The sequence below is a fragment of the Ictalurus punctatus genome, chromosome 6, assembly GCF_001660625.3.
Source record: "Ictalurus punctatus breed USDA103 chromosome 6, Coco_2.0, whole genome shotgun sequence".
NCBI lineage: Eukaryota > Metazoa > Chordata > Actinopteri > Siluriformes > Ictaluridae > Ictalurus > Ictalurus punctatus.
The window spans coordinates 31,844,458-31,859,238 of NC_030421.2; the positions used below are offsets into that span (position 1 = coordinate 31,844,458).

The 14,781-nt window shown below is 44.8% G+C and overlaps 1 protein-coding gene across 16 annotated transcripts in view; it reads left to right on the forward strand.

Moving 5' to 3' along the window:
• The window catches only part of LOC108266581 (plakophilin-4), a 143,485-nt gene that overhangs the window by 94,942 nt on the left and 33,762 nt on the right, over positions 1 to 14,781 (forward strand). For 15 of the 16 annotated variants that reach the window (XM_053680595.1, XM_017470093.3, XM_017470085.3 and 12 more), the window contains 2 exons: positions 222 to 738; positions 11,517 to 11,687. In XM_053680595.1, the coding sequence (XP_053536570.1) occupies positions 222 to 738; positions 11,517 to 11,687 (688 nt within the window). The remainder of the gene's footprint in view (positions 1 to 221; positions 739 to 11,516; positions 11,688 to 14,781) is intronic. The other variant, XM_017470095.3, reaches the window with a different exon arrangement.

The following is a 14,781-nucleotide window of genomic DNA, read 5'->3' on the forward strand; positions in this document are numbered from 1 at the left end:
CATCATCCAGGTGGATGCGACGCACTAGTGGGGGTTGAGGCGATACCCCCGCACCCCCAAATACCATGTAAAGTGCTTTGAATGTCTAGAAAAGTGCTATATAAATGTAACTGAGTATCCATCTAGAACCTTCTTTCAGACCTGGTATGATAGCTGCCGTGTTGACCCTGTAACGTATTGTCGTTTTCACGCGTTTTCATTATTATTCTCTCCCTGCGCAGATGTCTGGAGGTGTCAGCGGGGCGATCCCTGGACGAGCCATGCGGCGTGTGTGCTCTGTGCCGTCTCGGGCGCAGTCACCCGCCTACAGCACCGGCATCTCTCCCTCGCGTGGGTCTTTGCGGGCGTCGCCGGGCAGTGCCTACGGCTCACCCATCGTGACCGAGCCCAAGCCGCTGCCCAGCATCTTCTCCAGCAGCACCTTGCCCAACTCCCAGCGGGCCAGCTCTCCCTTCTCTGCCCAAAGGAACTCGCCGTCCACCTTGCGCAGGATGGGCTCGGGCACCAGCCGTACCACCTCGCCCTACTCGGCACGTCTGGGCTCACCGCTCAGCGTGGCGGTGGAAGAAGGCCAAGCGGCATCAGGTTCATCTCCGGTGCGAACAGGAATGACCGCCATGCCGCAGCATTATGGGTCGACGTTGCCGAGGACGCTCCTGCACGAGGGCGCCGATCCCTACAGTACACATTCATACGAGCTCTACGAAAGGATGGTGCCACGCCCGGACAGCTTGACAGGTGTGTGTGTATATCTGTACTATTCTCCTGTCTGTGGGCATGTTTCCTGTGTTGTTTCTTCATCGTCCTCGTCCTCACAAGGATTCCAGTCATGTGATGCGTATTACAGGTTCATCCACTCCATGCCGTACGTCCTTGCCGCCGGTATTAAAGGTTATTTTAAAACTTTCAACCGATTTCTAATCGCTTCAGCTACGTTCTGATTCACTCCGTCACTTCTTGTGATACCAAGCTTGATCTCTGCTAATCCCCACCAGCACCTCTCACTTCCTCGGTCTCTCCGTGTTCCTCCACGATGGGTTTTGGTCCCCGTATGTTTACATCTTATTTCTGCCATCTTCCGGTGTATCGCTAATTGCAGGCTTTCCATACAGAACCCAAATCTGGAGAAATAAGAAAACAAACCTGGCCATGAAATACCGTAGCAGATGGTTTTCAGAAGCTCGCTCATAAAACTATAACTGTATACAGTAAACGTGTGTCTGGGAAATGGATGCCAATTCTCCTCGCTTTAAAATTGATTTAGGTTCCCGTTGTCTTCACAGCCATATGTCATCGTTGGAGCTAAATGAATTGGGAGTTAAAAGCATGTGCCATGGGGAAGAGTAGAGGAACGAGACAGTGGGAGGATGATGGAAGCTTCGCTGCGGCTGACGGCTCTCACGGGCCATTTATCCATAAGCACTGACGGATAGATCTGTTGTGGTTCCTCGGCATGGGCGTCCGCCGAGAGCTGACATTTCAAAAGCCTGTGGAAGTGAATTTCCTACGACAGGACAACACTCCCGTCTGTCCTTCTCCGTCTTTCTAGTCTTCCTTCCACACCAATAGGAGTTTGAGTTAAAACCGCCGTGTTCCCGTGTGTAGTAGCGAGTCAGGGATCTCCGCTGTGGTCTTGCTGGCCGTTTCAGGAATCCCCGGATCTACTTTCGCTCGCGCAGGAAATCGTCGTGATTTTTATCTCGCGTTTTATCGAACAGTGATGGGAGGATTTCAACACAAGGAAGCATCTCTAGCCAGGGTGTTATCTGGAGCGGGTGCCAGACTCGCTGTTTAGAAACCCGAAATCTCTTTTACTCGAAGTGCGAGGACGAGCGGTACGGCGAGGCGAGCGACGTGACGCAGGTTTGGTCTGAAATACAGACGAGGCAGTACGAGGCAGAAAATGACGCCAAATATTTGAGGTTCAAATTTAAAAGCTGCAGGATCTAAATATTATAACAAATAAATAAATAATATAATATTTTATTGTAAATCACAATCCATTTGGATTTGTTCATCTATCCACGAAATATATCGTTTTTTTTTTTGTTTTTTGTTTTTTTTTCTTATTTAAATACATAAGTAAATTCACTGACCGGCTACTTTTAATAGAAACATCTGCACACCGAACTTTGCTTGAAGATTTTACCCCGCTTGACTCGTGCAGATTTTACACCGTTTGACTCGTGCAGATTTTACACCGTTTGACTCGTGCAGATTTTACACCGTTTGACTCGTGCAGATTTTACGGCGTTTGACTCATGCAGATTTTACCCCGTTTGACTCATGCAGATTTTACCCCGTTTGACTCGCGCAGATTTTACCCCGTTTGACTCGTGCAGATTTTACACCGTTTGACTCATGCAGATTTTACCCCGTTTGACTCGCGCAGATTTTACCCCGTTTGACTCGCGCAGATTTTACCCCGTTTGACTCGTGCAGATTTTACGGCGTTTGACTCGTGCAGATTTTACCCCGCTTGACTCCTGCAGATTTTACCCCGTTTGACTCGTGCAGATCTTACGGCGTTTGACTCGTGCAGATTTTACGGCGTTTGACTCGCGCAGATTTTACGGCGTTTGACTCGTGCAGATTTTACGGCGTTTGACTCGTGCAGATTTTCTGTACACTTCTATACAGTGCCAGTTAGTTTTAAGCTCACCGTTGTTAATGTGTGGTTTAAAATGGGTTTTATTAAGCTAGATCCCGACCATGCCTAAGGTGAGGGCGTAATGATTATTCTTCCCCCTCTGCTGCATTCTCCTGCTCTCCGAGTGGACGTTGTCGCTCCTGTCCTGAACTCCAGTCAGTCGTGTACAACCACACAGGCGAGGTCAAGGAGGAATCGCAGCTCCGTGATGATTACTCCGGGGCTTTCCGAATAGCAGGTGGTCTCAGTGAAGGAGTGCGTGAACGGATCGGCGTCACATCTGAACGAATTCAAGTGTTCTGATTATTTCTTATTCGTTTCCGGTTTTTCTTTTTAACTCGGTACGTAACGCGCAGTCTGAGGAGTCTGGAGTAGGCCAGGGTTTCATTCCGCTGCAAGTTAGGAACTGTATATAATTGTGTATGCGAGAAATAAAATCTTGAATCTATTCGTAATCGAGACGTCGATTAATCCTAATCTCTGACTGCATGTTCTCACGACTGCTCGATGTGCATGGCCATGTTTCGAGTCCCAAACTACTGCCGAGACTTTTGCTGACAAGTAACGTCTGAAATTGTAACTTTTCTTTGTGTCCTTTGCTGCCCTCGGATCTCTTCAGATGCCTTGATTGATGACGTCCCAGGTGAAAACGTCTTACCTTCTTAATGTTATTTTATTCAGCCTTTTTGCTGTGTGTGTGTGTGTGTGTGTGTGTGTGTGTGTGTGTGTGTTCAGATATATTCATACATGCGTAGTCATTCCATTTGTTCCTCCATTATCCTTTTCAAAAGATAGTCTTTTATTTCTGTTTTTTTTTTTAATCCCTCATCCTCCTCCATTAGCTTTTCACGGAGAACGAAAGGTGAAACTAGTCACATCTATTCTAGTCAGTTGTTCCTCTGTTTAGCTTGTGTGTGTCACGTCATACATACGAACACTGTGAAGGGATTGTGACACACTCGCATGTTTTACTGATCGTGTCATTTTCATATTGCTCTGTCAGTAGTGTTTGTGCCCCTGACGGTTACTGCTGCATCGTGTCCGCTCGCCTTGTCACTTTAGCTTCAGCTGTACTCCACTGTATCTTCACTGATGATGTCAGCAGGGCTGTGTGTGTGTGTGTGTGTGTGTGTGTGTGTGTGTGTGTGTGTGTGTGTGTGTGTGTGTGTGTGTGTGTGAGAGAGAGAGAGAGAGAGAGAGATGGCTGCTTGTGCTGATTCATTAAGGGCTATTGACGAATCACATGTGAAAACTCAGTGTCTGGCAACCCAACACACACACGTTTACTCACACAGTCATAATCAGTCTCTCTTTCTTTTTCTCTTTCATGCTCACTCACACTTCATTCTTGCTTGCTATTACACTTTCTTTCTTTCTTTCTTTCTTTCTTTCTCTGTCATTCCATTCACTTCATTATTGCTTACTGTCTTTAATTTTTCCATGTTTTGACACACACACACACACACACTAACTCACTCACTCAGTCTCAATCAGTCCTTCTTTGTCTCTCTTTGTCTCTTTCTTTTTCTTCATTTCTCTCTCTCGCTCTTTCTTTTTCTTTCTATCTTTCTTTCTTTCATTCCCCCCCCCCCCAATTTCTTTTCCACAAACTTCCCCTTCACAAGCCATTTTGATTTTCTCTGCTCTCTCTCTCTCTCCGTCTCTCTGTTCATCTCTCCTCAGACTGGGTTATTACCACTGATTGGATTATTGGCAGTAGAGTGTCACCTCCATTTTCCCTCAGAAACGGCAGATCTGGGAGAAATATGTCCGGTCATGTGGTTCGATTCTGGCTTTTGGATCCTGCAGTGACTCGGAGCTGTTCTGTGCGTTCAGTATGATATTACTGTATTATTATATTGCTGATGCGCGGTGCATATCCTGCAGGGTTTCTAGTCTGTGTGTGGGGAGCAAACCCCAGGCTGCCGAAAGCTTTACATTGCATTCTCTTTTGTTTAAAGGCCAAAAACTGTTTCTGTCTTTAAACAAATTCCACTCAGCTGCATCTAGTTAAGTGTGTGCATTCGTTTACTGGGTCTCGGTGCCAGGAGATCTCTGCCAAGAACCGTCAGCAGACCCTTCAGTAATAACTAATGAAGCTGGGCCAAATGAGGATTTATTAGGCACAGCACCAGAGCTCTGCCCTGCCAGTGGCTAAACTTTTCTCCTTCGAGTCAGATCATTAGACTCCGAAGCCCATGTTCCAAGTGTGTGTGCGCATGTGCGTGCATGTGTAACGTTGTCGAGTGTGATGGAGCGCTGTAGCATGACTGCGTTCAGTTTACTGTTGTCAGAATGGCTTTGGGCCGGCCTGGAGACATCTCTGTATCCTCCAAAGCACACTGACGCGGACCCGGGCGGTAAATTACCCAGAGTCCCTTGCTCTGCTTTTGGGGTAGGTTTATGTCTGTAGGTTTCCAGAGCATGCGTTAAACCATTAGTTACATGTATTTATATACACACGGGTGAAAAAAAAACAAATCAAAAACCGGTGTCTCCTGGCATTCTAGAACGTGGTGTAGGATTAGCATTCTAGAACGTGGTGTAGGATTAACATTCTAGAACGTGATGTGGGATTAACATTCTAGAACGTGGTGTAGGATTAGCATTCTAGAACGTGGTGTAGGATTAGCATTCTAGAACATGATGTAGGATTACCATTCTAGAACGTGGTGTAGGATTAGCATTCTAGAACGTGGTGTAGGATTAGCATTCTAGAACGTGATGTAGGATTAACATTCTAGAGCGTGGTGTAGGATTAACATTCTAGAACGTGATGTGGCATTAACATTCTAGAACGTGGTGTAGGATTAACATTCTAGAACATGGTGTAGGATTAGCATTCTAGAACGTGATGTAGCATTAACACTCGAACATGGTGTAGGATTAGCATTCTAGAACGTGGTGTAGGATTACCATTCTAGAACGTGGTGTAGGATTAGCATTCTAGTACATGATGTAGGATTAACATTCTAGAACATGGTGTAGGATTAGCATTCTAGAACGTCATGTAGGATTAGCATTCTAGAACGTGATGTAGGATTAGCATTCTAGAACGTCATGTAGGATTAGCATTCTAGAACGTGGTGTAGGATTAGCATTCTAGAACATGATGTAGGATTACCATTCTAGAACGTGGTGTAGGATTAGCATTCTAGAACGTGGTGTAGGATTAGCATTCTAGAACGTGATGTAGGATTAACATTCTAGAGCGTGGTGTAGGATTAACATTCTAGAACGTGATGTGGCATTAACATTCTAGAACGTGGTGTAGGATTAACATTCTAGAACATGGTGTAGGATTAGCATTCTAGAACGTGATGTAGCATTAACACTCGAACATGGTGTAGGATTAGCATTCTAGAACGTGGTGTAGGATTACCATTCTAGAACGTGGTGTAGGATTAGCATTCTAGTACATGATGTAGGATTAACATTCTAGAACATGGTGTAGGATTAGCATTCTAGAACGTCATGTAGGATTAGCATTCTAGAACGTGATGTAGGATTAGCATTCTAGAACGTCATGTAGGATTAGCATTCTAGAACGTGGTGTAGGATTAGCATTCTAGAACGTGATGTAGGATTAGCATTCTAGAACGTGATGTAGGATTAGCATTCTAGAACGTCGTGTAGGATTAGCATTCTAGAACGTGGTGTAGGATTAGCATTCTAGAACGTGATGTAGGATTAGCATTCTAGAACGTGATGTAGGATTAGCATTCTAGAACGTGGTGTAGGATTAGCATTCTAGAACGTGGTGTAGGATTAACATTCTAGAACGTGGTGTAGGATTAGCATTCTAGAACGTGGTGTAGGATTAACATTCTAGAACGTGATGTGGGATTAACATTCTAGAACGTGATGTAGGATTACCATTCTAGAACGTGGTGTAGGATTAGCATTCTAGAACGTGATGTAGGATTAGCATTCTAGAACGTGGTGTAGGATTAGCATTCTAGAACATGGTGTAGGATTAGCATTCTAGAACGTGATGTAGCATTAACACTCGAACATGGTGTAGGATTAGCATTCTAGAACGTGGTGTAGGATTAGCATTCTAGAACGTCATGTAGGATTAGCATTCTAGAACGTGGTGTAGGATTAGCATTCTAGAACGTGGTGTAGGATTAGCATTCTAGAACGTGATGTAGGATTAGCATTCTAGAACGTGGTGTAGGATTAGCATTCTAGAACGTGATGTAGGATTAGCATTCTAGAACGTGATGTAGGATTAGCATTCTAGAACGTGGTGTAGGATTAGCATTCTAGAATGTGGTGTAGGATTAGCATTCTAGAATGTGATGTAGGATTAGCATTCTAGAACGTGGTGTAGGATTAGCATTCTAGAACGTGGTGTAGGATTAGCATTCTAGAACGTGATGTAGGATTAGCATTCTAGAACGTGATGTGGGATTAGCATTCTAGAACGTGGTGTAGGATTAGCATTCTAGAACGTGGTGTAGGATTAGCATTCTAGAACGTGATGTAGGATTAACATTCTAGAACGTGGTGTAGGATTAGCATTCTAGAACGTGATGTAGGATTAGCATTCTAGAACGTGGTGTAGGATTAGCATTCTAGAACGTGGTGTAGGATTAGCATTCTAGAACGTGGTGTAGGATTAGCATTCTAGAACGTGGTGTAGGATTAGCATTCTAGAACGTGATGTAGGATTAGCATTCTAGAACGTGGTGTAGGATTAGCATTCTAGAACGTGGTGTAGGATTAGCATTCTAGAACGTGGTGTAGGATTAGCATTCTAGAACGTGATGTAGGATTAGCATTCTAGAACGTGGTGTAGGATTAGCATTCTAGAACGTGATGTAGGATTAGCATTCTAGAACGTGGTGTAGGATTAGCATTCTAGAATGTGGTGTAGGATTAGCATTCTAGAACGTGATGTAGGATTAGCATTCTAGAACGTGATGTAGGATTAACATTCTAGAACGTGATGTGGGATTAACATTCTAGAACGTGATGTGGGATTAACATTCTAGAACGTGGTGTAGGATTAACTCTATAGAACATGATGTCGGATTCTGGAACATTCTGCAGGGGTCTGTAAATTCTACTTCAACTCGTTTGAAATCATCATTTGAGCTGAAGTGAGTGTTGTGTGGCTGACCAAGTGGGCACAGAGCATGAAAGTGCACCCATACAATGCTCTTTTTCTCTCTCCTCTCTGTCTTTCTCTCTCTCTCTCTCCTATCTTTCATTCTCTCTCTTTCTCTCCTCTCTCTCTCTCTCTCTCCTATCTTTCATTCTCTCTCTTTCTCTCCTCTCTCTCTCTTCTCTTTCTTTCTCTCTGTTTCCTCTCTCTCTTCTCTTTCTTTCTCTCTCTCTTCTTTTTCTTTCTCTCTCTCTCTTCTCTTTCTTTCTCTCTGTCTCTCTCCTCTCTCTCTCTCTCCTATCTTTCATTCTGTCTCTTTCTCTCCTCTCTTTCTTTCTCTCTGTCTCTCCTCTCTCTCCTATCTTTCATTCTCTCTCTCTTTCTCTCTGTCTCTCTCCTCTCCTTTCTTTCTCCCTCTCTCCTCTCTCTTTTCTGTCATTCTCTCTTTCTCTCTCTCTCTCCTCTCTTTCTCTCCTCTCTCTTCTCTTTCTTTGTCTGTCCTCTCTCTTCTTTCTTTCTCTCTCTCTCCTCTCTCTCTCTCTCTCTCTCTCTCTCTCTCTCTCTCTCTCTCTCTCTCTCTCTCTCTCTCTCCCTCCCTCCCCTCTCTCTCTGTCTTTTGCCTTGCACTTTCTCATGCCCTTTGTCTCTTTCATGCTCGAACACTTTCTCTGTCCTGCTTTCTCCATCCCTCTTTTCTCATTTGCTCTCCCTGTCGTCAGCTTGATTATCCGGGAGACAGTTTGTTCTGCTGTGCTCTCTCTAGATTTTCCAGCTCTTGTAGAGTGAAGTTTCAGTAGGCTTGCATGGAAAAACCATCACTTAATCTGAGAGTCGTGTGTGTGTGTGTGTGTGTGTGTGTGTGTGTGTGTGTGTGTGTGTGTGTGTGTGTGTGTGTGTGTTTGCGCTTTACATTAGTATTCCAATGCAGTCTGATATTAAAGAGCCTATAATCTCATACTGCCACAGCGAGAATATTAGCAGTAACATTACACTCAAAACCCCACGAAAAGTTTTTTTGTTTGTTTTGTTTTTTTTTTTGTTTTTTTTTGAGTGAAGGAGGGAATGTGTCACCCTTTACGTCATGGTTTCCATGGCAACGAAAGTTCCTCTAAACACGCTTCAGTTAATGAGTATTAACTCTTGATTATTTTATTCGTACCTGTTGTGTCTGTGATGTTTCGTCAGTTGCGAAGCCCTGATTTCTTAGTTTCCAGGTTTATATTCTATGCTCTGTGACCCTCGCCGGTTTGTTTTTACAGTTGTTAATGATCATGAATATTCCTGTGACGACCCTGACGGCCGGTGCGTTTACACACACTCTGTAGACTACGACGGAGATCTCTTGAGTTGCTCAGACAAAGCCCACGCTGAGTTTTCATCCTGCCTCGTCAACCTGCTCATTACACAATATTTCAGAGTTGTTTTTATTACTTACCCACAGTAATGCAAATATCTTGTAATGGATATTTAAGTCTGTATGAAGTCTACCATCTTCAGCTCATTTGATGCGGGAATCTCTTTCCTAGCGTGTGTCCACTGCTTGGCACGTCGTCCTCCACTTGATCCGGTTCAGGGAATCCTCGGGGGCGGCATTGACTTGTAACAGTTACTTACAGTTTATACATTTATATAGCGCCATTTATATAGTGTGGGGGGAGGGGGGAATCCTCAGCCACCACCAGTGTGTAGCATCCACCTGGATGATGCGACGGCAGCCGTAGTGCACCAGAACGCCCACCACGCACCAGCTATTAGTGGAGAGGAGAGAGTGATGTAGCCAATTCAGGGATGGGGATTATTATGGGGTCATGATAGATAAGGGCCAATGGGGGAATTTCACCAGGACACCGGGGTTACACCCCTACTCTTTATGATAAGTGTCCTGGGATTTTTAATGACCACAGAGAGTCAGGACCTCGGGTTTAACGTCTCATCTGAAAGACAGTGCTGTTTTTACAGTACAGTGTCCCCGTCATTAGGACCCACACAGACCACCGGGTGAGCGCCCCCTGCTGGCCTCATTAATACCACTTCTAGCAGCAACCTTGCTTTTCCTCAGGAGGTCTCCCATCCAGGTACTGGCCAGGCTCAACCCTGCTTAGCTTCAGTGGGAAACCAGGTTTGACATCAAGACATTTTGGGTTTGAGATTAAAAAAAAAAAAAAAAAAGATGAATGGGAGATGATAGAGCAGAATTTCAGCTTTTATTTCCTGATATTTATCATAACTTAGAACATGACACCTTTTGTTTGAACCCAACCATTTCCCAAGTGAACAAAAATATTGGAACATGCGGCTGACAGATGTTTCGTGTTGCCCAGGCGTGCCCTATTGGATTGATCGTTTAAACAATGAACAGCTGTGAATGTCTACGCGTGGTTTAAGTCCTCGATTTCGCCAGTGAAGACGGCATTTGTTGTTTTAAAAAGGAAAAACTTGGTCCGCCACCAACGGTGCCAAGTTTTTTCACACATCTAAAGGTAAATATCAGGAAATGAAAGCTGAAATTCTGATCTACGATCTTGTATACACTGTTTCCTCTCAAACCCAAATGGCTTCAGTGTATAGCAGAAATAATATACTTCCAGCCTTTTCCGAAAGGGGACTCTTGTTTTTGACAGCGGTTATCTGTAAACGTCCGTATTATTGAAGCGCGCTTCATTTGAAGAGCGCGTGTTTGCAGGCACTACTAACCGCCTGCTGCGGTTTTACTCGCATCCCTCTGAGCTCTGCCACACATCTGGACTGAAAGCACGACCACAGCGCTGAACCGATGCACAGTATCCCTGTGGAAAATGAACCCACACACACACACACACAGTCTGCTGCATTCACTCACAGTCGTAAATCTATGTTTGATTTGCTTCACAGTCAGAATTCTCGCTCTCGGTTTCACCCGAGCAAAAACGCAAACCCGGCTTTTTGCTCAGAGCTCGAAACGCACGCCTAAATACGCAGGGCTATAATTTAATCTACAGTCATATGCATGACCTCATCTGGGTTTTCCCCGGAAGACGAGACTGGGGATAGATTGGTAGTGCGCCAGGAGTTACTGCGCTTCTCGTTAGCTAAAGACACGCAACCATACCGTCGTTTTCTGTTTCCCTATGTCCTTTGCTGTGCATGAAAGCGACTGTAGTGTTGAGTCACATCGCCGCACGGTCTCCCCTAAACCACACTCCGGATATTTCCGTCTTACGCGTGAAGATTTTCCGCGAAGAAGGATCGAAACCGCACACCTCTACTTTCTGTATGCGGTGAATTTCCGACTCGCAACGTATAACGATGTCATTGTGCAGTCTGTAGCTGCAGAGCAAAGTGTCTGTAAGATTAGAGCACTTACAATTAAGCTACTTTTCTTCCCAGGTTCGCTGAGGCCGAGCGTAGGTATTAGAGTATACGTAAATCCAAGTCCAGACGCACTTAAATTATACCTCTGTGCTTCATTATTGGCCTGCAGATATATAAAACAAGGCCTGTACTGTATAATGAGAATGAGATGCCGAATGGCTTTTAATGCTGAGAAGAACTGCAGCTCACACAATCCCTTGGGCTAAGGCTTTAACTTAAATCATACACGAGGAGGACAGACGATAATATTCTCCCTCGCTCTGGAAAGCCTCCGATTGCATATGCCATGTGTCAGCGTGTCCTCCTTCACACTTCCCTCAGGACCCTGCTCGCAGGATGTCGATCTGTAAAGTCGACATCATCCTCACCACGTGTTCATTTCTAATCGATTGTCCTCGGCAGGTCTGCGGGCGTCCTTCGCGAGTCAACACAGTCATCATGGGGCTGATCTGCGCTCGACCGTGAGTCCAGACCGCCACATTGGACCCATCTACGAAGACCGAGCCTTTCATGGGCCTCTGTACCGCAGCCCCAGCCACGTTACACACTCGCCACTCTACAGATCGCCTTCAGGTACACACTCGCCTTCCTTTCTGAGAGATGAGTACAGCTCTTTCCCACCTTAAACACCTTCATACATGGTTTTTGAATCAGTTTATATATATATATATATAATGTATATACACACACGTCTCTCAGATTAAGTGATGATCACACACATGTATTTATCACTCACAGGTCTGCACCCTGTGGTCATTTGTATTATAGATAGCTTCTCAGAAGTAGTTCATTAAAGCAGTAGAGGGGTTTTTTTTCTTTGTTGTTTTTTTTTTTTTTTTTTTTTTTTTTGCTTTATTGCACGTAAAAGTTGCTGCAAATCAGTCATTGGTAATTATTTCTAACGACTATAGCTAATAATAAGCAGTTAAATGAGCTGTATTTGTGACCCTTTCTGCACAGACAGGGACTGAAATGAAAGAATTGGTCTGCTGTTAGTGTGTGGTTTAGTGGCTGCTGTGTAGGGTGGGCGACAGGGTGGGCGACAGGGTGGGCGTCAGCATGTAATTTGTGTTTAGGTGAGGGATTTCTGCACCGGGCTGTGTATGCCGATTGTAGCTCTGCTGAGAAGATTGCTTCTAATCTCAAGGGAGGCTTTTTAAAATGGGCATATTCTAGTGTCATTCTTCAGGTGTGGGTGTTCATAAGAGTATATAAGCCACTTTGTGTGTGTGTGTGAGAGAGAGGGAGAGGGAGAGAGAGAGAGAGAGAGAGAGAGAGAGAGAGAGAGAGAGAGAGAGAGAGAGAGAGAGAGAGAGATTGCTCTTAAAGGCTCTGGTGTACCATCACATCTTTATCTCCCAATAGAGAACACTGTGTTCTTCGAAGACGTGTATTTTCTTCAGAGAAAGCAGGAGAGACAGAGGGACACCTGACGTACAGACAGAGAGAGAGAGAGAGAGAGAGAGAGAGAATACGAAAAGGATGAAGCGATAGAGAGAAAAGGACTAAGAGCAGGTCTCCATGCTGGAGTGCACTATGCGAGTGGTGCTAATAGCTGTCGCATTTCACTCTGCCTTCACACTGGCCAGCCTCAGGCGACGGTTCATTTCCTGAGTAAATTTCCAAGACCGGCTAGAAAACATTTGAAAATATGGGGGGGGGTTAAAAAAAAAATTCCCTTAATTCTATGCAAATTACTTTAAATGCAGCAAAGTGACCAACAACCGCAGTTCCTCTCTGTGTTTCGTTCCCATTCAACAATGTTTGACATTTAAAGATGGAAGAAATGGTCCTTTTGTCTGGATTTTATTATTGCAGTAAAATGCATTTGAAACAAAGCTAACACGGTTACGTGTACATGTTACAACGGAGCCTGTATAGCATTTCACATCAAAATGGACCTTTCTGTGGCTTTTAGTACGAATATGTTCGCCTTAAGGTCATGTATAAGCTCGTGCGCTCCAAAACAATGAGAAAATTCGCATTTAGAAGATTGTATGCATTCCGAATGTACTCGCTCTCGCTCTCTCTACCACTAATAAAGAGCAACCATTTTGATGACATCATCCTGCGCTTCAGCGCCTCGTCGGGATTTCTGTCCAATCGAATGCTCGCTAGAATCGGAAGCGTCCCGCCCCCACCGCTATAAAAATCCTCGGTACTAACTGTCAAGTACGGCTTAACCCGGGCTGAGGTAAGCTAAACGCTATTGGCTGTTCAAAAAGGGGGGGAGGAGCTACTCGATATGTCCCGCCCTGACTTCCTAAAACACGTACATACAACAGTGTGAGTAAAACATGGTGGTAGGGACTGTCCAAGTCATGTTGGCTTACATAACTTAAAGAAGAACTTGAGGGGGGGCACACGTGACACGTTCATTACAATTATAGGTTGCTATTATCCATTAGAATTTGAAATAAAGTTCGCATTACACCGAATCGGAAAGTGAGATTTGAACGCGTCTGTACAATTCCTGTGCACAAGTGGAGGGGAGAAATACGTAGCACGCGCGGCCTCACAGCTCATCCGCATCCTATAGAGACGGTGCGGATTGAAACGCTGGTCAAAATAGAAGCAAATCTCTTCAAACTTTTCAGAATCGAAGCTGACTCGAATGGGCTTTTTATCTCTCTCTCTCTTCCGTGCGCGCTCACACACACACACACACACACACACTCTCTCTCTCTCTCTCTCTCTCTCCAAGCATAGACTCCAACCTCCTCCCTTCATATCCTATAGGCTTGCTCATAAGAAGTCTGAGGACTACTCTTCCATAAATGCCTGCAGAATGTTTGTACTCCTGCATCACCACAGAGGAGAGAGACAGGAAGATGAAAGGTCATTTGGGTCTTCTTACTAGGAAGTACCTCCCAATAAATAGCCCATTTGGATCCCCGAGTACTCCTTGTGGTGGTTCTAAATTAAATCTTAATAGCTCTTAGCCTTCTCAGCTCTCCATTCACGGCAGCTTTAATCATCGCCATTGCCACTTGCTTTGCCTTAGACAAACTCCGCTCTGACGATTCGAGGCTAATCGTGGTATAAATCAGACAGAAATAAACGCTTTTTATCTTCCAAGTTATGAAGCAGTCCTTTAAAAGCTCGTCAACGAGCATGAGCTTGTTCTCCTGGGCAGGATCACCCGTGCCACTTCCTGTTTGCTGGAAATAAAAGGCAGAGCGGGCACGGGAGCGTCACGCGTTTGTGTAGCAGATGGAACCTTTATCCTGCCTCTTGCTTCAGCAGCCAAGAGAGGAACAAAAAGAAACAGCGAGACAGAAGAGTGTATGTGGAGACGATCAGTACCGACTTCACCTTTGCTGATTGGTGGCACCGCGGCGAGCGAGAAACACGGGCACATCACATGATTCGGTGGAGGGAAAGATCGACGGAACAAACGACTAAAGAATTCTTCTGTCACCTTACGAATCGAAATCATTTTCATTTGTTCAGATAATCATGCAGATCACCGACAGTCACGTGCCGTTATGTGAATTTAGTGGTCTGATGTGGATAATTCTTTCCTCGTTACTGTAACTCAGGGGGCCGTGACGGGAAATTCCTGCCCGGATTCTTGAGTGCACGCCTAAAGTCATGCGTCTTGCTATATTTGCCACGAATAAAAAAAAATGAACCATGTGCCAAAATATTTTTCAGCCTGAGTGCA